At 36.7% G+C, this 25,324-nt stretch overlaps 5 protein-coding genes across 7 annotated transcripts; 3 read left to right on the plus strand and 2 right to left on the minus strand.

Moving 5' to 3' along the window:
- The first annotated feature begins 913 nt into the window (after nucleotides 1-913).
- ERD15 (dehydration-induced protein (ERD15)) lies at nucleotides 914-2,694 on the plus strand. 2 transcript variants are annotated; one of them, XM_021974352.2, is made up of 3 exons: nucleotides 914-1,065; nucleotides 1,866-2,194; nucleotides 2,309-2,694. In XM_021974352.2, the coding sequence occupies exons 2-3, from the start codon at nucleotides 1,888-1,890 to the stop codon at nucleotides 2,455-2,457; spliced, it is 456 nt and encodes a 151-aa protein (XP_021830044.1). In that variant the 5' UTR covers nucleotides 914-1,065; nucleotides 1,866-1,887; the 3' UTR covers nucleotides 2,458-2,694. The 2 variants fall into 2 exon arrangements, with proteins under 2 accessions (XP_021830044.1, XP_021830045.1); XM_021974353.2 differs by having other exon boundaries at nucleotides 2,312-2,694.
- On the minus strand, nucleotides 2,542-7,808 carry BPG2 (P-loop containing nucleoside triphosphate hydrolases superfamily protein). Its single transcript, XM_088244057.1, has 4 exons — nucleotides 7,570-7,808; nucleotides 6,110-7,474; nucleotides 4,878-5,041; nucleotides 2,542-3,718 (listed from the first exon to the last, which is right to left on the minus strand). The coding sequence occupies exons 1-4, from the start codon at nucleotides 7,682-7,684 to the stop codon at nucleotides 3,368-3,370; spliced, it is 1,995 nt and encodes a 664-aa protein (XP_088100183.1). The 5' UTR covers nucleotides 7,685-7,808; the 3' UTR covers nucleotides 2,542-3,367.
- Nucleotides 7,809-8,629: 821 nt separating this feature from the next.
- LOC110770286 (F-box family protein) lies at nucleotides 8,630-9,544 on the minus strand. The gene has a single exon (XM_021974392.2). It carries the CDS (start codon nucleotides 9,480-9,482, stop codon nucleotides 8,739-8,741), a length of 744 nt encoding a protein of 247 aa, XP_021830084.1. The 5' UTR covers nucleotides 9,483-9,544; the 3' UTR covers nucleotides 8,630-8,738.
- A 2,058-nt stretch (nucleotides 9,545-11,602) lies between these two features.
- On the plus strand, nucleotides 11,603-18,937 carry LOC110770249 (N-acetyltransferase). Its single transcript, XM_021974346.2, has 13 exons — nucleotides 11,603-11,750; nucleotides 11,831-11,932; nucleotides 12,117-12,241; nucleotides 12,381-12,478; nucleotides 12,603-12,654; nucleotides 12,981-13,073; nucleotides 13,392-13,502; nucleotides 13,889-14,219; nucleotides 14,530-15,038; nucleotides 15,670-15,779; nucleotides 17,042-17,100; nucleotides 17,183-17,370; nucleotides 18,339-18,937. The coding sequence occupies exons 1-13, from the start codon at nucleotides 11,696-11,698 to the stop codon at nucleotides 18,525-18,527; spliced, it is 2,022 nt and encodes a 673-aa protein (XP_021830038.1). The 5' UTR covers nucleotides 11,603-11,695; the 3' UTR covers nucleotides 18,528-18,937.
- Nucleotides 18,938-19,895: 958 nt separating this feature from the next.
- PRFB3 (peptide chain release factor) lies at nucleotides 19,896-25,030 on the plus strand. Of its 2 annotated transcripts, XM_021974327.2 has the most exons (7): nucleotides 20,174-20,282; nucleotides 21,436-21,492; nucleotides 21,653-21,870; nucleotides 22,063-22,260; nucleotides 23,069-23,278; nucleotides 24,377-24,554; nucleotides 24,736-25,030. In XM_021974327.2, exons 3-7 carry the CDS (start codon nucleotides 21,703-21,705, stop codon nucleotides 25,008-25,010), a joined length of 1,029 nt encoding a protein of 342 aa, XP_021830019.1. In that variant the 5' UTR covers nucleotides 20,174-20,282; nucleotides 21,436-21,492; nucleotides 21,653-21,702; the 3' UTR covers nucleotides 25,011-25,030. The 2 variants fall into 2 exon arrangements, with proteins under 2 accessions (XP_021830020.1, XP_021830019.1); XM_021974328.2 differs by lacking the exon at nucleotides 21,436-21,492 and having other exon boundaries at nucleotides 19,896-20,282.
- Nucleotides 25,031-25,324: the final 294 nt, after the last annotated feature.

The following is a 25,324-nucleotide window of genomic DNA, read 5'->3' on the forward strand; positions in this document are numbered from 1 at the left end:
ACAAAATTCTTACCCAACTAAATTTCTGGTTTTCCTTCATTTTACGTATATTATGGTTCCCTAAATTTGGTTTTCCCCTATTGACTCAAGTTTAAATTATTAATTTATAATCATCTATGAGAACAAAATTAACCAAATATCACTAAACTAAATTATCGCTCCCCTAATCTAAATTACAACTTGAAATTCCTAAAGTTAATGATTTAAATTAAAGATATATTTTAATTTCCCTTTTAATGATGAGTAGTCCATGTACTATTTCAATCTCATCATTTTCGTCTCGATTCTTTCAATTCAATCAATGTCATCCTATCCTCTTATGATGCACATAAACTGTCATGTTGAACATAAAAGTCTTATTCTTTGCCAAAACTGATCATATGTGAGGCTCATAATCGACTTCTTAAGAATAAACTCGTCTTTATACTCTCATTAACTAGTTTTTATATTGATCATGTGTCTCACACGTAATTTCTTTTTACCAAATTTACATAAAATATAACATTGATGTGCAACATAAGAATATAAGAGGGATATGGTCGACTTGAAACAAAAATGACATGTTTAAAATTGTACATGAGTACTTCCAAAAAATAAAAAAAACATGAGTAGAAAACCTTTTAATTTTATTAACTTGGTACTAAACATGATTTGGAATACCGAACTGGCGCAGGCAACAAACCAAAAAACGGGCTCACATTTTTCACGATGGGTTTTGTGGCAACGTGGCATAGTCGTGTCGGTTCTGAGTCCTGACCCATCCAGTCAAAGTCAATGAACAACAGCTAGTTACCGTGGGACAACGATCAGGCGATGAACGGCTGAAAACAGTTGTAGCAGCTCCAAAATCAGCAGTCCGTACAGAACAAACCAGTGGGCTGGCTCGGTATACCCGAACCTTAGGTTCGTAACTCCCAACCACAGAGGCTCGTATTTCCGTCTCTATATAAACCGCCCTCCCCCACTCTCTCGCTCTCACACGTATTTCTCGCCCTCTGGTCAATCCCTTCACCTCAAATTTCTCACCCAGATATTTTCTTCTTCTTCGCTCACAGCTTCGCAGAGGTAATGAAAACAAGTTCTCCAATTTTCTTCTTGATAAATTTTTTCGCTTGCTTTTTTGCTAATTAATGGATCTCTTGGTTTACGAACATGCTTCTACTTTGTGTTTGGTTGCTGAGAAAATGAAAAATGGAATCTTGAACGATAGAAAACTAGGTTTTGATGTAGGAACGAAATTAAGGCCAGAAGGTTCAACTGATTATGTAAAAGATGCTGTTGAGTGAATGATTTAGCTGTATAAGGGTTTGGTTTGTCTTTACCTTTTCTGATTGGTTAGATCTGGTTGTGTTTGGTTGTTCAGAAAGCACAAAATTGGTGAAGGAAATTGAAGATTTGAAAATCGGATTTTTTAAATTTATTTGATCTACAGCTTTTGATGGCTATGATCTTTGAAGAACTTTTTCGTATTTAATTTTAAAGATTAAAGATTTTTTTTAAATTTTTTTGTAATTGGATGAGCTTTTTGGTTTATGTAATTATCCATTTCATATAGAAATGTTCAGATTCTGGTCAGTGTTTCTAGATTTTAAAAACTTTTGGTGGGAAATTTATTAGATTTATATAAAATCAACAATTGTAATGATTTTCAAAGGGACACCATAATGGTTTAAGCCATCAGTTTCGCAAGGCTGATCTGGATTTAAACCATGGTGGTGTTGGAGATTTTTAATAATTGAGTATGCAAACAAGTGCATTGCTTAGAAACGGGTTGATCTTATGAATTGCATTTGCTGTCTTCAATTTGACAAGTACTTGTATGGGAGAAGATTTGGTATCTCATTTACTGCATTTTTCCTTTACAGTTGAATTGCGCTGTAGCCAAAGATGGCACTGGTTTCAGGAGGATCAACGTTGAACCCGAATGCCCCTCTCTTTATCCCTGCTGCTCTTAGGCAGGTGGAGGATTTCTCCCCTGAATGGTGGCAACTGGTTACCACTTCCACATGGTACCACGACTACTGGCTCAGTCAACAGGGTGAGGATGGCTTCTATGATAATGCCCAGGGTGACTTTGACAATGTTGCAGATTTGCTTCCGGAGACCTTTGATCTCGATGCTGGCGAGGACTTCTCCAGTTTAGAAGCTCAGTTTGAGGAGTTCCTTCAATTGTCTCAGACTGAAAGTAAAACTGGTATGAACAACTACTCCAAGAGAATGTAGATTATTGGCAATTGGGATGTAAAAATTTGATGCAGTTTCCGAAATGCTGTTAAGACTGTTGGACTCAAATTTTCTTTTGGAACAGCAGGGTTGGAAACAAGTACTGCGGTCTTGAAGAATTTGAAATCACTGGAAGACAGACGTTCCCCAGTGGAGCCAAGGAGGTATGCTGAGAAGCCTGCCAAGCATGTGAGCCCGAAATGCAGCCCCCGCTTCATCCAGCAGCCTCGTTGAAAGCAGCTAGCTTGTCGTGACTTCTTCCTTATGTAGTTTAGCCAATGGCAGAACCCAAGTAATTTGTAGTTTTTCCGTTCCCTGTAATTTCTGTATAGAGCAAGGTTGAAACACTTGCTTCCATCCTTGTTCATTCCGATGCTCTTTCTGTTCAGTTTTACTAAAAATACCTTCGGGGTACGAAACTTGTAAAAAAAAAAAAGTTTAACAAGAGAAGTAAAAAGAGAAAATTTTATAGTTCTTGATGTGTATCAAACTTAAGTTTTGGCAATTGTTAAGCTTATTTAGAAAGCTTGCGCAACATTTAACATGTTAGGAGTTTCCTGCTAATGAGTTTTTGGACCACGGTTTTTACTAGCATTTTTAGAAGTTTAATTAAGCATTTAATTCTCTAATTAGACCCATAATTTGTTCATCATACTACACCAAAGAAATTTTTTTTCGTCAAATTCTGTTTCCATCCCTCGACAAATCGTGCCACATTTAATTTAATTTCTCTCAAATTAAAAAAAATAAAAATAAGAAACACCAATCATATTCCCCTTCTACACTTGCTTGGGAAAATCTTCTCCTAAAAGAAGCAATTCAGCCATCGCCAACTTCCTTAGGTCATCTAAAATGTTGTGATTCAATATAATTTGCACCCCCTTCAACCGATCATCTCAGAAGGAGCTGTCATTTAAAACCCTCCTCTCAATTCCTAAACTAGGAAACAATATTAATGATTTATATAATCCCACCAACATACTTAACGCTATAGGTTTGCGCAAAATGTCGGCGTACAATCATTTTTCCTTCGATTAAACTAGAGGAACTGTTCCTTTAAACACTGCGACTCGCTTCTCAGAGCTACTAGATTGACCAGGTTTCCAGAAGAAATTGATGCAGAGCAATCATGCTTATCTTCTCTTCAAATGGACGCCTCAGAAAGGAAATCTGCACTATCCATTTCAAGCTTTTTCCTTTGAGCTTCAAGTTTGCTCTGGTTTCCAATGGCCTCGGATATTGCTTTCGGTAGCCAAAACCCAGGTCTCTCAAGAGACCGTGCCCGATCAAGAACTAGTGGTTCTCTCAAAGTGATTTCAATGCCATCATATGTCCACAATGCCAAGGTTGCTTCCCCTTTGAGACCTATAGAAAACCAACCTAAACCAGCTATTGCAATATCAACGCTATTTACATCCCAACTTGCTCCGGACACTTTGATTTCCCTCTCTTCCCATGTGCCCATCTCAAAAGCACGGTCGGTGCCAATTGGAGGCTGCAAAAGTATAAGCCATGTACAGTCAGTAAAAAGTATACTTAACCAAAGGAGCCCTTTCATGCTATTTCTTGAAATATTCAAAGGGGAAAAGAAACTAATTAATGAAGATTGGGGGCAACTAAACATAGTACTAACAGTGTCCTTCAATTGATGGTTATCAATTTGAGCAAAAATAAATATTATATATATAATAATGATTATCAATCAATTGGAAGGATGCCAAGGATGCTACCGTCCATTTGACCTTCCCATGATAGTAAAGTGCCTTTGAGTTTGAAGACTAATAAAACATTAACATAGCTTACTTTAGTGCAAAGCATGTCACAAATGCAGACACAAGAACCATTCAAGACAACATTTGCTACAGTAGACCATAAAAATGATACTATGTTACAAGAAAAACCGTTTCAAAACAAACTGCAAATGGGTATTGCAGGTCTCTTCTGCTCCAAATTATGCTGCAATCTCAATGCTACTTCGAAACAGTCAGGCAGACAACTGAAAACATTTTCTCTTTGTTATATTTGAGCATTTAGGTTCACTTTATAGACTAGTCCTGGACACAAAATACAGTTGTGCCAGATGAAATAAACTAAAGTATGCTTGAGCTTGAGGATCCCACTTAAAGACTTATTGTCTCTTCGTTATGTTTGAGCATCTAACTTTTCTATAGTACTTCCTGTTGTACTTCTGTTTGGTGATGCATCAGTATGCTTGAGGAGCCCATTTTGTCTTAAATTCCTACAAATCAATCAGATCCATTTTCAACATTACATATTCTAGGAGAGGTTTCGTCCTTCGTGACTATAGGGTAAGCTGGAATCTTTAGTGGATTCAGAGCACTATAAAGCTACACCCCCTCACAGATTCCAAAGAATTCGGTTAAACATTTGGTGGGCCTTTTCTATGTTAATGACTAAGTTCTTACTGCTTACTAAGTTTCAAATGATGAATCCATTGGTGCTACACACATAATATATATATAAGACAATTTTCTAGATAAGATTTCAGTAACAATCATTTTATATTGCCTGCATATGTCAGGACTATAATATCCTTATGAGTTTTTAGATCCAAAATTAAATTGCATTGAGCTAGCTATGCTATAAAATGCATAATAATGGCAAAGATGTATCTAACTGGGATAAAGAACTACCTGCAACCTAACACCACCATGTTTCCTCCATGTCTCATCAGCATTTTCTGTCTTCCCCATATGTAAAGAAATATTTGGCGAAGCCCAAACTGTTAAATAAATTGTTTCCACAGAAGCTTGAATAAGGTCTAGTCTCACTAAACCACCAACATGTATGGTTTGCCCTGCCTGCAGATATCAAACATATGAATTATTAAATCCCGTAGCACTTAGGTTGAGTCAAACCCTCACCTTCAAAATTTACTTGTCCATGCTCATGCATTGGCAAATAGTATATACATGGAAACATTAAGGACTTTCTTCTCATTTTAAAATTTTAAACGTAGAATCTAAATAGAATATTGAATTGATAACTTAGGGGCCTGCTTGATAACGCTTATGATTTTCGTTTTTAGTCTTTCTCTTCCTTGCTAGGTTAAAGAGATAGTGGGAAAACATACAGGTGAAAGGAGGGAGGGAGGTGCGCTGCGAGGAAGAAATGAGGGATGGAGAAAGGATGTGAGGAAGAAATGAAGGAGAATACGTTAAAAGAAACTGGAGAAACTTGTTATTGGTTTTTGCATTTTATTCATGAATCATTTTATTGTGCAGTTATTTGTCTTTCCCTGTATTTAATTAAAAATAAAAACCATAAACGTCTTTCTCACCAAAAAGCCTCTTAACAACTTAAAGCAATTGAAACAAAAACTATGAAAACTGGAAACACTAGACATAACAGTAAAAAAACACCCAAACTATTAATCTAATGTTCACTCCTTGCTTCATTATAGAATAAAGCTACGTGTTCCTGCCATATCAAGTAAACAAAATAATCTAAAATCTACTGAATTTTAGAAAGCCTCTTGCCACTGAAAAAGCACGCTCATAGACATTACATTCTAAGATAACTCCAGTACAACAATTCAACTAACGCTTCACAAATCATTCATAACCTGCAACTTAAAATAAGAAACCAGAAGAAGGATTAATTGCTTACAGAAGCGGTAAAGTTTACATGTCTTTTGATTAGGGCGGAAAAGTGGGGACCTATGCTCAAGAGGTTATTGAAAATGTTCATATGTTATTAATGTGATCAATTATTAGGATTTCAACAAGAAGTCTCAGGAATTAGTGTTATACTAGCTTTAGTCAAAATGTGCATAGGGATAAAATACTGATGAATGCACATAACAACTACAAACATATTTAAAGAAAAAATGGTCCAAAAATAAAACAAAATGGTAACAACTAACTTGCCTTTATCCTATAAGTCCGAGGATGAAGCTCCTTCCGTATTTCAACCATTTTCTGTTCATCCCTATTCAATCTCATGGACACCAAATAGGGATGTAGAAGTCCTGGAGTGTCAAACAACTTTGCCTTAGCCGACAAAATCCCTCCAACTCTCAGGATCCCCAGTGTTGTCCCAGGAACTGGGGCTTCAGTGAGCTTTGTAACCCTTGCACCCTCTTTCTTTGCCAATGCATTTATTAGAGTAGACTTGCCTGCATTTTGAGCCCCAATAACCCATACATTCCCTCGAGGACCAGCCAATTCTTTGAGGAAGGACAACAAATTCCTGACACCCAAATCCTTATGAGAACTAACCATATAAACCCCACTTAGCTTAGGTCCCCCTCCAGCCTTAGCACGATGGCGGACCCATCTATCCAATCTAGCAGGTGATACTTGTGATGGGAGGAGATCAACCTTTGTGGCCACAAGGACAAGCTTTGGCAGTCTTTTTTTAAGCCTAGGATCATTTTCAGTTCCTCTTAATGCTGCAAACAATGACTTCGCAGCCCGTTTAGGGAATGACCCATCAAAATCAACACAATCAACAACCATAACCACGACAGGATTGGCACTTGCAGCAGGTTTAATTAACCGGGTAGCAATCAACCTATCAAAATCAAAATCAGGCATTAAATTTTCAGCTGCTTGGTTCTTCACCTGCCCATAATTTCTTAACGAATGACATCGCGCACACACTGTAACCTCTTCTTTCTCTTTCTGGGCCTCTCTAGCCATTCTCTTCTTTTCTGCTTTAGGAATCTTCTTCTTCTTCATTTTCTCTATAGTTTCCTCTTTAATGTTACCGTACCCAACCCCTGCCGGAGTAAAACCATCCAAATCCAAATCATTTTCTTCCTTCCCCAACAACTTAGCTTCCAAGTCATCTGAATCCCAGTCAAACTCATCCCCCATTTCCAATTCACTTTCTTCTTCATCACTTTCTTCATACTTACCCTCAATTCCATCAAAAAATTCCTCTTCTTCTTCTTCTTCTTCCTCTTCTTCATCAAACTCTTCCAATTCATCCTCAACACCCTCCTCACCATCTGACAATTCTGATACAGTAAGCTTCCTTTTCTGATAATACCCAGGAAGGTTTGGGTCCTTATCTTGCATAAAGACCCCACAGCCAGGGCAAAATGGCCCATTTCTCTCATCCTCATCTCTTCCTTCACTCAAAAATGGGTTTCCAATTCCACCACCTTTTCTTCGTGTAATCTTCCCATGAACTTTCTGGGCTGTCTCTATGCTTTGTTGGTTGTTTACAGCAAAATTTATAAATGAAACTTTGTTGCCATGTTTGTTTTTGTCTAAATTAAAGCCTAAGAAACCAAAAAACAGTGTTATTTGAACGCGGTTGCAGTTCTAGCTAAAGAAAAGAAAAGTGAATGAAAACGGAGAAGTAGAGTGCGTTTACCTGCTGAAAGGTGAGCTTTCGGAATTGGGTTTTCGTGTATGTTGCCATTGTTGAGAAGCTTCAAGCTCAGCTTTGCTGTTGAAGGAAGAGTTACTATAGATAACAAAGTTGTCATTTTGTTCAAGGGAAGGAGAGAGTGGGAAGAAGAAGACCAAGTTGTGTGCCTAAGCTTTGGATGGCAAAGGGCGGGTAGAGAGTTCGGGCCGGGTCGGGTCGGCCATTCAAGTTCGTGTTGTGTGTTTCTGGGCCTGCAACAGGTCAGGGATGCGCACTTCAATGGATCAGGCCTGAACGTGGTTGCAGACTAAATAAAGATTTTTATACACTCGGGTCTATAGATTTTAGGGGCATTTTGTTTTTGTTTTTTTATTGACAAAAAGTCAGTTTTCGTCTCTTTCATAGTTTCAAAATTGATAAGTTGACCGTGTAGTTTGAGTTATGAATGTTTCAAAACTGATAAGTTGACCCTTGTTGTTTGATTTTTATTGCAATTTAAGGACACATTCAGATTCACTTTTATTGCAATTTAAGGACACACTTTTATTGCAATTTAAGGACATATTTATATTTATGTCAAGAAAACTGGTAAGTTAATCCTTGTAGTTTGATTTTTATTGCGATTTAAGAACACATTCATATTTACGTCCAATATCTTGACGATCTTGACGAAATAAACACGTGTCTCTTATGTTTATGGGTATTTTGAACGGAATTTTAGATTGTCTTGATGGTTTTTAGAAATGACTTGGATGTCTTCGTGTTAGTCCTCCTTGGAATCCAACTTTTCTTGCTTCTGGTGTGTCCTCGTTCTATAACGTGGTCTTGCATTTTGCAAAAAGAAAATGTTACTTTGTTGTTGTCCTGCCTTAAAACAATACTAACAAGCACAATCTAATATGTTTTGTTTGGACTGTATGGCAGGACCAGGTTGACCTTCTCCTGGGTTTCAGAAGCCCCCCAAAACAAAAGGAAATTGAAAATTTAAGCCATAGTGCTTGCTTGTATATATCAGTTTCGATTTGTTTTTCTGGGACACCAAACACCCAATAAAAATTGAAAATTAATCTCCTCTCCCTATCCAGGTAGCCAGGTGCAACCAATAAAAAGCTCGTAGGCCAAACTAGCTACAAATTACATTGAAAATAATAATAAAAGATGATGTAATTAGTTCATACAGCACAAGGTAGAAGAAAATGTTGCAAGTATCTCAGAGCATCATCAACGCTCACATATCTCCAATTTACAACGCTTAAAATCCCCACACTCACTTCCTTCACCTTCCTCCTCCCATCACAAAACCCCAACTTCAAATCCGCCACAATCCCACTAGAAACAACCGCACTCGACCCGCAACAACACCCCGGCGAAGGAAGCTCCTCCGAAAACCAACCCTCCACCCCTCCTTTCCCTTTACAATTTTCCATCATCCCAAAAACACCCCTCCACCCTTCCAACACCACATTCCACGTCACTCTCACCGCCTCCTCATCTTCCAATGCCTCAAACACATCGTAGTTATCAACACCGATGTCGAACTTGAAGATGCCATTGGGATCGAGGGTTAGCTCCTTTCCGGGTTTTGCGAGAGTGCAGAAACTGTTAGATGATGAATTGTTGTGGCGGAACATGTTGATTGTGAAGATGAGGTTGTCCAGAAGAAGGCGGGGTTTCGGGGGCGTTTGTCGGCGGCGTTTGGCAGCGGAGCAGCCAATGACATAGAGGCGGCGGTAGGGGACCGTAGGGTTTGTGATTTTGAGGGTAGAGAGAGAAGGGAAATTGGATGTGCAAATTGGCTTCCAAAGGTGATCGGAGGACATGGAAATGAGCCATGACTTGCACACACATGAGGCTACGGCTAGGGATTTGGGGTCAAGATGGTGACAAACTAGGTCAAGGACTTCCCATGGGGCCATGGTGACGATGAAAATCTGTGCTCGCAGAATGTTATATATTAGGCGTTGTTCGGTGTTTTATTTGAAACCAAAATATCAAAGAGAGTTGAAAAATGAGTGGTTTGAAGGTGGCGGTGGTTAAAAGTGGAGGGCTGTGGTGTTTTGGGGGAGAGGCACGTGGAGGAATGTGTTGTTTTGCATGGATATGAGTTGCCACGTTAGATTGCAGTGTGTGTTTTGAGGATTCTGAGCGGAACACACGTGCCAGTCACGGTTGTACACGTGCCATTACTTACTAATCACTAGCTACAAACGTATATTATTTGCTGGGTGGGGTTGGGATGGTGATGGTTGCCACGTGCAGTTCGTGGGTGGGGTCCGATAAAAAAGAGAGAAATTTATTATCATCACTTTTTTCATATGTGGCAATCATTTCAGCTAAAAAGTGATCCCACTTATTTAATATAATTGTTTGTGATCATATTTTGACGGAGTTAACGACAGGAGCAATGTGAATCACTAAATCAATGAGGTAATGTAGGTTATTTTAACTTCCATGAGCAATGTGAGATTTGATCATAATTTTAAAATAATTAAGCTTTTTATTTTTATTTTTTAAAAGAATGAAAACCCAACGGTTACCTCCAATTTGATGACTCATATTTAGTATGAGTAAAATCTAACGGCAAAAAAATTTCAGTGGCCAAAATGTTAATATTAATTAATATGAATCATATCCAACTCCCAAATTACTCAACACTCCATAATTACCTATCCATTGTTTATATCCATTGTCGGAATATGAATCGGGACTCGTATGTCATTTCCATCCTCATTTTCATTAATTTTTTCCCTCCATGCTCACCATACATGTAAAATTGAAATTGGGGATTCCCCATCACTTGCCTTCGTTGGGGAAACGAATGCCCCACCCCGCTCCATTATTCTAAACGAGACAAGTTTGAGTTGGGGATTAAAATACTTTCCCACTATTCCCGAAAAATTTCCCCATACCCAACTCATTAGGATATCAAAACCTCGCGAAGTTCCTAACTTGTGAGGAAAATTACCATCCCTTGTATAGATGAGTAATTATATATGAGAGAGGAAAATCTAAATTTGAGTCTTACTTTTTTTCAATTTTTATTACAAAACCTCGGTGGAATTGGAAAATTTAAGTCCTTTTTGGAGATGGTGGCACTGTTCCACTTTAAGACAACCACTGTTGTTTGGAAAAAGAAAACGCATATATGGTAGCATGTGTAGATTTATTCACTGATGTTTAATAATTTATACATGATTATTGGGTTTTTCAGTTGAATTATGAAAGGGTTTTCACATCTAAGCCTATAAATAGGGCTCCAAATATAAAAAATGGATTTTTGTAGAAATGTCACCTAAACTTATACCTCAGTTTCAATTTGACACTTTAAAGAAAAATTTAAGAAAAATGTCACCTTAAATTTTCAAAATCCATGATTTGTCATCTTACTTTAACACCATCCAATTTTCCATCCATTTTTTAGGGTATTTTAAAAATAGAAAATTCATTTATAAAAAAAAGTGTATTAAAAAAAAATCTCACTGGTGCGATGTGTTGTGGGGTGGGGGAGAAGGGAGAGAGAGGTCTTTTGCATTTTTTCTCCCTTGAAAATGGAAAGACTAAAATACCCTTTAAATTGGATGGTGTTAAAGTAAGATGACAAATCATGGATTTTGAAAATTTAAGGTGACATTTCTCTTAAATTTTTCTTTAAGGTGACAAATTGAAACGGAGGTATAAGTTCATGTGACATTTTTACAAAAATCCCTATAATATTCAAATTCTAGGAAAAAACCTATTTGACTTTTGAAAGGATCAAATACCATACAAGTCTTAAAAATTCTGAAAATTACAACACTGCCATCAATGCTTTCTTTTCTAAAAATCATAATGCAAGGATAATAATGGTATTTCACACATCATTGAAATTAAAAAAAATAGTTAACTGATCATTTTTGGATTTTTTCCTTTAATTTATAGATTTTAGTGTTTATATATAAAATCAACGGAAGAAAGTGAATTTCTAAATAATGTAATTTCAGAATTTTTTTTTAAAAAGTGCTTTTATTAGTGGGGTATAAATAGAACATCCCGTACCACTGTCACTTGAAAGTTGAAGTCCTCATTTCTTTCCCGCCTATTTAACCCTCTCACTCTTCCCACTTCCAAAATCAAAAACCGTTCATTTCTTATGGCGCCAAGAAAGACCGCAACACCGTCTTCCTCACGCTCTCCGATCCCAATCGGTAAAGAAAATCTCACAGAAGAAACCCTAACCCTAGAAATTCAATTCCATTCGCTCACCCTAATCGCTTGTCCTTCGCAGGTAATTGCGAGGTCACAGTGGAAGCAGCTAATTTCAGTTGCCACTCGGACCCCAACACCCTCCAAATCTCCGTTTCCAGGAGCGCCAAAATCAGCATCTCAGGTACTTATTCGACAACCATTTCCACCTTTCCCAATAGTTATCTTTAAAACCAAACAAAGTCCAAGTCTTTAACCCCCCCCCCCCCCCCCCCCCCCCCCCCCCCCCTTTTTTTTTTCTTCATATTTGCATTCGTATTTAAGTAAGTTGCTATCGATTGTGCTTATTGGATTGTTGTTTATGGCAGTGAGGAAAGAGATGGAGAGAAATAATGATAGTATTGCGGCATATGAAACATTTCTAGTTGGTAATCCTTCGTTCGTGGTTGTTAATCCCAAAGATGCCGATAGCTGTCAAAAATCTTATCTCCAGGTAATTCTGTTATGCTAATCTTCCCTTGTTTCTGCGTTTGTGTATGTGAAATAGTTGCCCTCTTTATCTGTTAGTTTTATTGACCTGACATCTTTACGTTTCTGCTAAGGATGATCTCATATGGGTTTGTTCCTTGTAGGAAGTACTAAAGATGTATATTAGGGAACTTCCTGCAATGAATTTTGCTGCCAATACTGGAAAGCAATCAATGTTTCTAGAAAGATGCGTTACGAATGGGTATCATTATCTAACTTCTTTTATTTTCTGAACCTTTCGTTAGTTGTGTGCCTATTTTTGTTTTCACATCTTGTCTCGACATCTATCAAGGTGGCTTTATCTATATATATATTTTTTGTTTCAGGAAATATTGCACTTTGCTTTTGAAATCGCAGTCTGTGGGAGATTCTGAAGAGGTAGGCTTGCTGTCCTCTTTTTTCTGGTGCTTTTGTCAACTGAATTTTTACCCCTGCACATTTGTGTCCAAGTTGATAATTTGCTCTCCCCTTTTGTCCACTTACACTCCCTTTTGTTTTTTTGTTTTTTAATACTGTTTACTATAACATACAAGGGAGTGTAAGTGAACAAAAGAGGAGTGGGAAAATCAGCTCCCTTTAAATTATATTGTATTTAGGCTTGAATAAAGTTACTGCATGGGAATGAAATTCAGTAGCCTTTTTTCCCTTAATGATAATTGTTGTTCTTCTGTTTTCTTCCTTTCCCCTCTGTTTTATTTTTGCAGGTTATAGCTGCAATCACTTACCAAATAGTTCCTGCTGATACACAGTATGCTGAGATTCCTCTTGCTGCTGTCAGTTCAATTTACCAACACAAGGTCTTTTATCTCCTATGTTTTTTTTTTTGCAGTTCTTTTTATTCTTTATTGTGTTACTTATGATTAAAGTTTTGTTTAGTGTTGGGATGCTGTTCCTCTGAGATATATGTTTCGATTCTTAAGAATGAGAACAAACTTACACCCAATAAACATGATTAAATGCTCCTTTCTAAGAATGAATATCATTTGTTTGGTTGTTACTTATGTGCCTTTCAATATTTCCCCTCCCCCATATTAACTCTCTAGTACTACAATGGATTTTGTGGGATTATTTGGAAATTGCTTTTACTGGTTAACTAAAAAAATCAGTAATTCCAGGGATTTGGTAGCTGCTTGTTCATGGAGCTGAGAAAGAGACTTCAAAGTGTTGGTATATGTACAATATTCTGTTGGGGAGACAAGGATTCTGAAGGATTTTGGCTTAAACAGGTAATTCATGATGCAAATCCTCAGAATTGGAGCAGGATATAGTAACTCTACTTTTATCTTGGTTTTGGCAATCATTATTTTGTTTGTTCTGTTTGAATGAAGATGGAAATATTGTATCACAAGAAAGTAATTCTCTCCTCATTGTCTCTCTTTCTCTCTCCCTCTTACATAAACGCGGCCTGCACGCACAACATAATTAATCTAACATTTAGACAGAGAAGGAAACTTCTTAAAGATATACATCTGACAGTATGAGGGTACATTTTCTGGAAATTTAGTGCCATATGCTGCTTTTCTTTTTTGTTTCCTTTTAAAAATACTGTTAAAAATTTCTGTTCATTTGATTTTCAATTTTGAAGTTTTCTAGAAATTGATCGAAACTGCAGGGGTTTGTATCAATAGCAGAGGTGGATACCAAGGGTAAATGCCGCAGGATACCTATTAAAGCTGACATTCGTCGAGCATTATGCTTTCCTGGTGGGTCAACCCTCATGGTTTTACATCTTAACCAGGATGTTTCCACAAATACTGCAGAATCTTTGAAGTTGGGCATTTTATTGAAGCCTAATGGAAAGTCATCTACTGCTTCTGAAAACCAACTGCCGGGATTTTCTAAAGGGAATTACACTACTCTGAATACAGAAAATCAAATGTCTTTAAGAAGTGAAAATTGTCAGCCTGAAAATTTGGTAAATGGACTTCCAAGAGAAGATAAAGGTAGGTAGTTTTGTGTTTATTCAAGTTCTTTGAACTTCCAGTGGTTTCATTATACATACATATGTATATATATATATATATATATATATATATATATATATATATATATACACCTATAAACAAAAGGGTATACATCATATGAATGCGCGTTTTCTTACTGTAGATTAAACCATTATGAAAATTCTTAATCAAAATGAAAAATTTTCATTTACAAACACTAATCGATTGATATTTCAGTTGTCCATATATCTTGCATGGACAACTTCAATCTGTTATGATGGTAAGTATTAAAGATTTCTGTTTTTGGTAGGTTCTCAGTGTCAGGAAACAATGCAGTGTATCAGGGATCCAGTTCCTCTCATCAGAGAGGACTCCAGCAAGTTCGTCAGTGCTGCAGAGGTATTCACTAGTGGTGTTGATGCTGATGTAAGGCACTGTTCTTGTTCCAAACAAGTTTCATGTGCAAAGAGAAAGGTCTGGGAAGCTTCAATGTCATCATTGAAGTCAAAGAAAGTAAAGGGAAGCCATCAAGTTGGCTGCCAATCTGAGTCTAACTTCAGTTTAGTTTCAGAAACTGATGGAAGTGATTCTTGTCTACAAGGGTGCTCCTTTGTTTCTTACAAAGACAAACCTTTAGTTGCAGATCCTCCTAGAGATCTTTTGGGTAGTAGTTACAAGGAAAAAAATGCTGAAGAATGTGGACCCGTTAATATTACATCAGAAACTTTAGTCAGGAAGGAATTTCAGACACAGAGAGAATTCTTTAAAATCATGTTGATGAATATTGCTGATGATAACAAGAAAGCAAATCTCACAAAGGTATACATTCTATTAATTCTGTTTGTCAGATATCGATAATTGATGTCAATTTCTTATTTTAGCATCCATTTTTGAGTTGAAGATCATGTCTTCTATCTGCAGACTGCAGTTTGCTACCACAACAACTTAATTCATAATGTGTGTGTGCATGTGTTTGTTCAATCATGCTTCTCTATCTTTGAACTCACCCTACAAGAAGAGTGGGGTGAATAATCTAGGGCTTCTGAATGGACCTGGTAGATTTTTATTTTATTTTGACATTTGAAAGGGGACCAATTAATATCTTAGAGGTGATACAATACTGTAATCCTTTCCTCCTTGCTCAGTGGTTCCTATGCGTGACCTGATCATGGGCTCGGCTTGGAGATCATTCCTAAAAGAATAAGATCTCCTATCCTCCAAACTAATATAATGTGCCAGAAAAGATGAGTTTGTTGGTTATATAAATAAGGAGGCTGTACTTTTTTGTTTTTGATCATTTTAATGCATTTCCTTTACTTTTTTTTGTTACACTAATAATCGTTTTTCAGTTTTAGGGTCCAATATTTTGGAATGAAATTTAATTATTTTCCCCTCCACTGCATATAATTATTTTGAGTTTTGTTGATTTTTATATTTGTTTTATATACAGGTAATTGAGGACCTTGGTGGTGCTATTACGTCTGATGGAAGCACAAGCACCCATGTTGTCACGGGGAAAGTGAGAACAACTTTGAATTTTTGTACTGCTCTTTGTTCAGGGTTAGTAGTCAATCTCTCTCTCTCTCTCTCTCTCTCTCTCTCTCTCTCTCTCTCTCTCTCTCTCTCTTGTTCTGCTACTGTCATTGCTAGTGCAAAAATCTGTTACATTTTATGATCTCATAGGTTTTGTAGTCAATTATGTAAATTACAAGCCTTTATGAAGTGATCTTCTTTACTAATTATATGCTGAACATATTCCTCAAATATTTAATAGGTACTATGATAGAAGGGGGACTCCCTTTGTGTCCACACATTATGCTTTCAAAAAGTACCATTACATTAACACTCATTCTGTAATGACGAAGCTTTTATCTTCCAGTATAAATTGAAAAGACAAATATAATGTTGTTAACACATTTTGATATGATGCCACCTATTTGTTGGTGGGGGGCTCCTCGAAGTGTAGGTCCTCTCTCCTCTGGGATCGAGGGTGGATGCTTGCGTCCTGTGGCATTCACTGAGGAGCTAATCTTGCCTAACCCTCTAGCTTATTATAAAAATAAAAATAAACTAAACTTATGTGTTTAGTTAAACCAAATTAGCAGAAAAATATTACACATGGGAGATTGCCAGTTATATCAAGGTTGGTTGTGTAATCACAGTCAAACTTCATTGGTGGAGTTATGTATTATGGAAGTTATGTATTTAGGATCACTGGATTTGTTGATGTGGCGATTAAGATTGATTGGAATCCACAACATAGTAGTGAGAGATAAGTTAATTTTTTTTTATAAAGAAAATTTCTATTCCTTTCTCCTTTTATTGTGTAGTGAAAGTAGGGTAAGGATAGCTGTGGGTTAGGTAGCTCTCAGAAGCATATCGCTCTGATAACATGTAGAAAAGAACATTTAAAAAAGGGAGAAGACGATCATCATATTTTGTCATTCCTCAGTTGAGTAATATACGTAGCCTTATATAGCCTCAATAAACACAAAGGTCGGTGAACGCTCAATCAAATCAACTAAGTTAGCTCAATCAGTAGCCAGAGTTTAGTTATACCGAAAAAAAGTAGCCATAATTTAGTTACACAAAATCAACTGAATTAGCTGAATCATCCCCAAACATAGGTTGTTTATAGCCTACATGAACAACAAATGTGTAAGCCCCACCTATTCCTGGTATTTTTTCACATTTCTGTGTCAGCCCCAATTATGAACAACTCATTTCTGTTTATAGCCGCAATTTATTAGGAAAAGTCTAGTATTATTTGTCCTATAATATATATATATACATTATTTAATAGAGCTTTCTGTGCTGTGCAGAGCTTGGATAGTTTCTCCCAGCTGGTTGAAAGAAAGCTTTCGTCAAGGAAGATATGTGGGTGAGTTGAATTGACTATGGTTTTGTTGTATTAGTAACACCTTAAGCATTTTTTTCCCCATTGATGGATTTCTTTTTTTCAGATGAATCATCTTACATATTAGATGATAAAGAATATGTGCTCAAATATAAAACTGAGTTAAGAGGTGCAGTTCTCAGAGCAAAAGCAAGTCCCCAAGGCTTGCTTAAAGGCTACGATGTATACATAGCAGCTCATGTTCAACCCACTGCTAGGATGTTATCTTCCATTGTCAGGTCTGCTGGAGGAAATGTAAGTTCCTCACTCTGAATCTAAATATTGGTTAAGCATGCTTGCGATTGAAAATGTGAACATTGTAATGGTCTAGAGGAATGGCATCTTGCATTTTGTATGTCATACTTATAAAATGAATTTTTAGCAAATGAAACCTACCAAACTGGCAGGATGTGTTTTAGAAAACCTTAATTTCAACCAGAAAACGTTTTCACTGCTAACTACATGTTTTGTGCTTCAATATTTATCTTCACCTTTATTAGTTTCTAGAGGAAGCAACGAAATTAAAAAAATGAATGTTTTACAAAAGTGTCAAGATATAAACTTAAGATTCTCAAATTTGGACATGGACACACCAGCTTGAGCATGATGCAATTTCAACATAGCATTTTCCGTATTTTCCCCCGTCTTCATTAAACTGCTCAGAACTGGTTGTGTGACAAGTGTTAGGTTCACTGTGCTTGATCCTTACTGGTTATCATAAACATTGTTGTGGATGCTGGAGATTGTAATTCCTTAAATTGATTATTATCTATTATAGGGATAGGGATCTATAAGAGGGTAATATGGGGAGAAAGGATGACCAGAATGTCTCTTGGCATTTTGTCTTGAAAACAATTTGGTACATTCTTTCTTAATACTTTACTTTTATATAATCATTGTTCTCCCATGTGTGAGAAGATAAACTGTTAATGGTAATGATATTAATCAGGAATGTTTACTCCTCTGTTAGTCTCAAAACTATCTTAAACTTTTTGGGAGGAATATCGAATTTGTCTTTGGGAGGGATATTGTTGCCAGTATACAAATTGAGCTTGTAAATTTTGATGACGTACACGGCCCACTTTGTTTGTATACCTGTTTGCCATGGTCATTTTCCTTCATTGTGGCTTTCAGAACTAAAACGCTGCTAATCAATGTCTTATTTCTAAGTAGTGTCTTCATATTATGACGGTCGACACTGATTAATGTTGGATCAAATTCAGATTATTAGTGAATTGGAGAAAGTAAATGAAGCTTCAAAAACAATCTTTGTGGCATGCGAAGAAGACATGGAAGAAGTATTGTTGGCTGTAAAGAAGGGGATATGGACATTTAGCAGCGATTGGCTTATGAACTGTGTCATGGGACAAGAGCTTGACTTGGAGGCTCCCCAGTTTGCAGAGTCCCTTTGATGAACTCATATGCATGGTGTGGATGATCTATAGTGAATGTAAATATCTCATAACAGTAAATTAAAAGGGGAAGATAAAAGCAAAATGTGAAGTCTTTTATCATTTTTGTTATAATTTTTGTTTACACTATATTGTAGAACTCTTTTAACCATGAAAGACCGTTTATTCCTGGTACCTAAGGGCTGATTGCCAAAGTCTTTTTGGCTGGGATGCTCTTAGGATGGTACAAGGCCCATTTTGTTTTCAACTGAAGCATAAAGTTGTGTTTCTAATGGGACTGTAACTTCGAACTTTGGAGAATTTAGTGTTAGCTGAATCAAGTCTTGCATTATTGTAAAACTCAGTTTTCTAAGTGTTAGTGTTACTGGTTGTGGTTAACTGCTGGTTATTACGTTAATGGTGGTGGCCTCTTTTGTAGTGATGATTAGTAATTTCTTATCGGCGATGGGGAGTGGGGATAGGGATGGTATTGCCATACCCGGCCCCGAATTGTCCGTTCCTATATGTGTGAGTTCTCCTTTCCCTTTCCTAACTTTGGCAAAAACAATAAAATTGATGGGTTGTCTTGAATTTGACCCAAATTCATTCTTCTGAACCCTAATTTCATTTGCGGTTATGAGGTGTTCACAATTTTCTTTTTTAGCAAAATATGTAAAAAATAAAACAAAAAATAAGAAAGTTATTCGTGTTATAAAACTAGGGGGAATTATAGAGAGCAATAAGAGAAAGATAGAGAATTTGTTCTATAAACTTGTATATCATTCATCTTTAATACCTACTATTTATAAGCTTCGGGGATAGAAAAACATTCACCACCCATTAATGGTAGATTACAAACACATAATTACAACCCATAAATGTACTAAATACAATTCTTAGCGCATAGGTTACAATGATATTATGATGTGTTTTATGGTAGGTATTATGAGTGATATTATGGTGGTCATTCACAATCAATAGATTTACAACAATCCAGAAGTTAAATGCTTTTTTATTATTTTTATTTTATTATACAAGCGATATTGGGGGAATTAAACTTAAAAGTGTAATGATAAATGCTCTTAACCATTTAAACTACAAAACAAAATCCTTATTTCGGAAGTTTAAGTTTTTATATAGAGTCGAATGGCCAAATTTCTCTGATGCCGTAAAACAAACATCATTGTACATAAACAATGCTAGAAACACTAACTTATTACATTAATATATTGATATTAAGAGATGTTAAATTTTCTTCTTTGTTGTAAATAAATAAAGTCTTAAGTAAGACCAAGAAAAAAGAAATTAAAGAAGAAATGTGGACATGACAACTGACATCAGCCAGGATCCCTAGCATTATAGTCTTTTAACATACACTCACTCTGCAGGGAGATATAAACATGAGTAACGGTCAAGAGGATAAGACCCAAGAGAGAGAGAGAAAGCCAAAGAACTCATAAAGAAATGAGAGCTGAGCTGAGTTCCATACGTGGATGTCCAGTGCCCACTAGTCTCAGCTGCTCTTTCATCCCAAACATTCATTTCTCTACTTTCTAAAAACAGAGTTTGTTTAATTGCTCTTGTTTCCTCTTTTCTTTCTAATTACGGCAAGCATGGCCGCAGAATTCGCATTTGTCAGAAATGGTAGCACCGCCACTACCACTGCTGCTGCCGCTGCCTTGTTCAGCTCAAATTGGAAAGCTTCCGAAAGAAAGAGTCATCAGTCACTACACACTCATTGCATGGATGACAAGAACAGGGTCTACAAACAACTGGGTCTGCTTTCTCTCTCTCTCTCTCTCTCTCCATTTATATACTTTGTATGTCTATATGTATCTGTTACAATTATGTCACTTTTGGTAAAGTTACTGGTGCCATGTTATGAATTGGGCCTACCCAATTGAAACTTAAGCAATTTTGTGCTGAAATAAATTTGTATGTATTGGAATCTATTGCAATATTTAAATTCTGGAAATGGGTATGGGTATGGCTTAAATGTGATAGGGGGCAAGTTCAGGCTGAAGTACAGTCTGTTTGAGCATTTTGAAGTTTATGTCTTGGTCTTAAGTGAAGTACTATAAGGTTTTGAATTTCTGTGTATCTTTTGTAATTCTTTGAACTCTTGTGTTTAAGAACCTTGGACTATGCTTGGAAGGTAAATGTGTCAATGCCCATAAACAGAGGGCATGAAAAACTCTACTTCATCAAATGAGCGATGATAAGGGCATGAAATATTCTATAGAAGATCAATTAGAGCTGAACTGAATCAAATGGAAGGTTTTGTAAGTATTTATCCAAAAACTTATGCTAGGACCAATGGGGCTTCTAGCTGTAGTAGTACAACACTTATCTCCTACACCCACAACAAGGGCTCAACCCTGAACCAAAGCAAGATGTTAGGACCTGTACTTGGGGGAAAAGGAAACGGAATGTTAAGGAAGGGGATTCACAAAGGTTTTGTTTATTCCTTTATCATTCTCCTTTAATTTCTCAGCTACATAATGTTTTTTTTTTTAGGGTAAAGAAGGGCTTTTGTTGCATCACATGTTTGATGCTTAAACTTAGTGATAAGAGATGGTGGTTGTTTAGAGGGGTGAATAAGGGTCAGTGATGCCACTGTCCTGGCTCTATGTCATATCTCCACATAAATGTTGGATGGATGATGAGGTTGCAGTACAATCTCATTCTCATTGAGTGTGAGTTTATTTTCCAATCCAAAAAGGGAAGAAGAAATAAACTGTGCGACTTATTACATATTTATCTAATTCTGGCTGCAGAAGTTTCAGCACTTAACTTATGCCGAAAAAAAAGGCTGAAGCTTTGGTATATGAATCCGATAGTGTCAGTGCTGAAATTTATTCACTAGGTGTTCAGTTTTAAAATCTTTATATGGAATACCATATTAAATCCATTCGCTTTTTGCTTGTAGTTGTGGGGCATACAAAACCCTTCAGCTGTGACTGATGGGAAGAAGGATGAAACTTATGTATGTTTCCGTTTCACAAACAAAAGCTGAATTAATTCTGTTTTGGCAAACCAGTGAACTGATCAGGAATTAATAATTATTTATGCTCCAGAGTATGAATCACTGCTACATTGTTTGATTATTACATGGGATCCAAAATGACAGTCTGAATCTTGTTTAGGATTATTTTCTTTGAAAAAGAAGATTGAAGATACAGTTCTCCGAGCTGAGATGTTGGCCCCATTGGCATTGGAACTTGAAGAAGCAAGAAGAAATAAGCAGGAACAACAGATTCGTGACTATAACCTTTGGGATGACACAGCTAAGTCCAGTGAGATTCTTGCCAAGTTAGCTGACAGTGCCAAAGTGGTTGATGCTCTTAAAGACTTGACCTATAAGGTGACACCTTAAAATACATGGTGTATTTAAGTTATCAACTGGTTTTCCGTTATTCATTATTGAGATGTTCGTAGACACAAGGCTACATTGCACTTCATGTGATACCTGCAGTTTCTTAGATAATATTTCTACCTTCCTTAGATGAATATGAGGATCTGGCATTTATGACTACATCTGCTTATCGCTCTGCAGGCTGAAGAAGCAAAGCTGATAACGCAGTTAGCGGAGATAGATGCTATACATTATGGGCTTTTTAGGCAAGCATATGTTGCATCTCTAGATGTAAGCAAGCTTTTGGATCAGTATGAGATGTCCAAGCTTCTCAAGGGACCATATGACATGGAGGGAGCATGTCTAGTTATCAAAGCTGGAGGTGAAGGCTACCCTGAGGTTTGATAATCTACCTTTGCTCTTGGTACTATGGGATTGCATATGGTTGAAACTGTTAGTGTGTGTTAACTTAAATTTTTCATGTTACCTAGAATGCAGTAGGCAGAATGGAAACAAGAGCTTGATACACCAGAAACCTTAAGGATCTGATATAAGAGAAAAAGACAGAAAAAAAAAAAAAAGTTTTGACAATTGCTTACCTACGAGTTTGAATGCTCTATGGTGCTATATCTAAACACAGTGTTTTTCTATCCTGTACTCCTTAAAACTTCAATAAGTTATCGATTTCTTGAAAACAGTGAAACAGGGAATATGGGATGTTCCTTTTCCAAATCAACTGAGTAAGTGTTTCCAAATGTAATTGTACCGTATGCGGGCAATTCAATGTTTGTCACATTTTGCTCGAGTAATGGGGGACTGAAGTTCCTAATTTGAACCAGGTTGCACCTGAAAACAGAAAGCTTTAGCAACACAAACTGACTAAACGAAGCCTTGCTCACGTCCACACGTAAGGAACATAAAAGTGAGATTTTGAAGTGTGTATGGACTGATGAATTGCTGAAAATGGAACTATTGGAAAATTTTAATTTTTTTTTATAGAAGACTCATTTCTTTTCTAAATCTGTCAAATCGCCCAATCTTAGAAACAAGATTCCTCTGAGATTGACAGACTTACATGCAATCTATACTATCTCTCTCTCTCTCTCTCTCTCTCTCTCTCTCTCTCTCTCTCTCTCTCCTCGCCATCCTCTTATATATACACATTTCAATTTATCTGTGACTTGATTTTGGAATTTCTGTAATTCAGGTATGGGTAAAACAACTACTAAGCATGTATACCAAATGGGCCAAAAGGCTAGGTTATAAAGGGAGGGTCATTGAGAAGCGTCCTTCCACAAATGGTGGCATCAAGTCAGCAACTATTGAGTTTGAATTTGAGTTTGCTTATGGCTATCTTTCAGGAGAGACAGGTGTTCACAACATTATAAGTTCGCAAAATGGATCTGCTTTGCATTTGGTAAAACTTTCTTTCTGTTCTGACCCTAAACCCTGATCTCAGTATTGCAATCATTAAGTTTTTTACTACTATGGTACTCAAGAAAGTGCAGTTTTAGCATATTCCTCCCAGGAGGCACGAAGTTAGAATTTAGTAAACAAAATAGGGTTGACCAAGGTAAACAAAATAAATCCTGCAATATAGTCAATCAATAGTCAATGCTAACCGTATATCTAATGCTCATGCGCTTGGTTTACCTTGGTCAGTTCATTGTTGCATTATATTAGGACGCACTGGGAACTGCAAACTAGAGACTTATGACACAATAAACCATTTTTTCTCAACCTTACAGATTCAGTGCTGCAGACCTCTGGACGATATGTTGTTAGTTAGTAGTAGACTAGTAGTACAGACCAAATTAAGGGAAGGAACATTCTCTCAGTTGTTGAAAGAATATGCTTTGATTGACTTTAAGACTAGATAAAGTTTGTAGAAGCTTATGAATAATTTGGCAGACATCATCAGTTGAGGCTAACCTTGAATCCTTGATGTCCAAATCTAGAATTCAGCTTGAGGGCCTTCATCCTTTTCTGTCCCTGTCATTTGAGTACTTTTCTATCTACTAGCCTGTTTGAACAATTCAAAAGAAACACCAACACCAGCATCACTTTTTAATTTAAAATTCAATATAACATGTAAGATGTAACTTAATCCTAAAATTGATAATTCTGTTGGTACACTATCTTTTCCAAAAATGTTAACTTTTAGCTGTTAAGTAAAGGGGCACAACTTAGTTGTATTAGGCACTTAGCCCAATCAATATAGGACTAGTGCTCAACACTCCTCACATCGGACCCCTCTTTTGAGTGGTCAGACATGAGTACTGGTGGCCCCTTCTTTGAACAACCAGAGTGGTCCCTACTAAGGCGATCAATATGTGGTGGCTTTGATACTATATTGAATTAGTATGTTACCTAAAAGTTAGGTGGAGAGTCAATCGGGTAAAGGATACTTAGCTCAATCACAACTAGTGATTAACAATGTTCTTTACATTAGTTATATATCTCGTAAGAATCTGGACCAGTAATTTTACAGTTTGGAAATCTGAGTATCTTGCAGGCTAGCTCAGCAAGTGTGGATGTTTTTCCATTGTTTCTTGGAAAAGCTCATGACCTACAAATTGATGAGGAGGATTTAGTCATCGCATTGCCATCAATGCTTGAAGAAGAGCAGGGCCAAACTGGACCTTCAGTTTCCATCCAGCATATACCCACAGGCGTAACTGCGCAATCATCAGGTGCTTCGTGGTTCACTAGAAGCCCTTACATACTTTATAGCTTAAAATGAACTCTTTATGATCTAATCATATTTCTAGATGACCAGTGACAACAACATTATTTGTATTTTGTACTTTAAAATCCATAATATATATATTTTTTCTCGTGCAAATCCTTTGTAAATATTATCATTATATGCAGGTGAGAGGAGCCACTTTGCAAATAAGATCAAGGCCATTAACCGGTTGAAAGGCAAGCTTCTCATCCTTGCACTGGAACAAGGAGTTACTGAGGTTAGTGATATCAAGAAAGATGACATTGCCAATCTGTGGCAGAAAGAGACTCGAACGTACATGTATCATCCACACAAACTAGTGAAGGATGTAAAAACCGGCATCCAACTGCCTGACCTAATGTCTGTTTTGAATGGAAATCTTGAACCTCTTATTGGTGCTCATATTAATTCAAGACAATAAAGTTACATGGTTTGGAGTTCTCTGACTTCTTTTTGTGCAATGATCAAACTGCTACTTTTTTGGGTTAAAAATTTCAACTTCATTCACATCTTGCTTATACCTATAAAAAAATTACATCTTGTTTTGTCATTGTATTAGTCTCCATGACAAACAAAGTAGTTGATTAGAACAATGTTATGAAAGTTTCTCATTTATGTTGTCAATTCATGTTCCCAGGATGCTTTATTTTTGGGTGAATCGAAGTTCTGAGAGCCTTTTAACATCACAAAGTAGCTAGCGTCCTCCTTTGAGTCTAGCTACCATGAGGCAGGGGT

Source organism: Prunus avium, chromosome 7 (genome assembly GCF_965620075.1).
Source record: "Prunus avium chromosome 7, drPruAviu1.hap1.1, whole genome shotgun sequence".
NCBI classification, from domain to species: Eukaryota; Viridiplantae; Streptophyta; class Magnoliopsida; order Rosales; family Rosaceae; genus Prunus; species Prunus avium.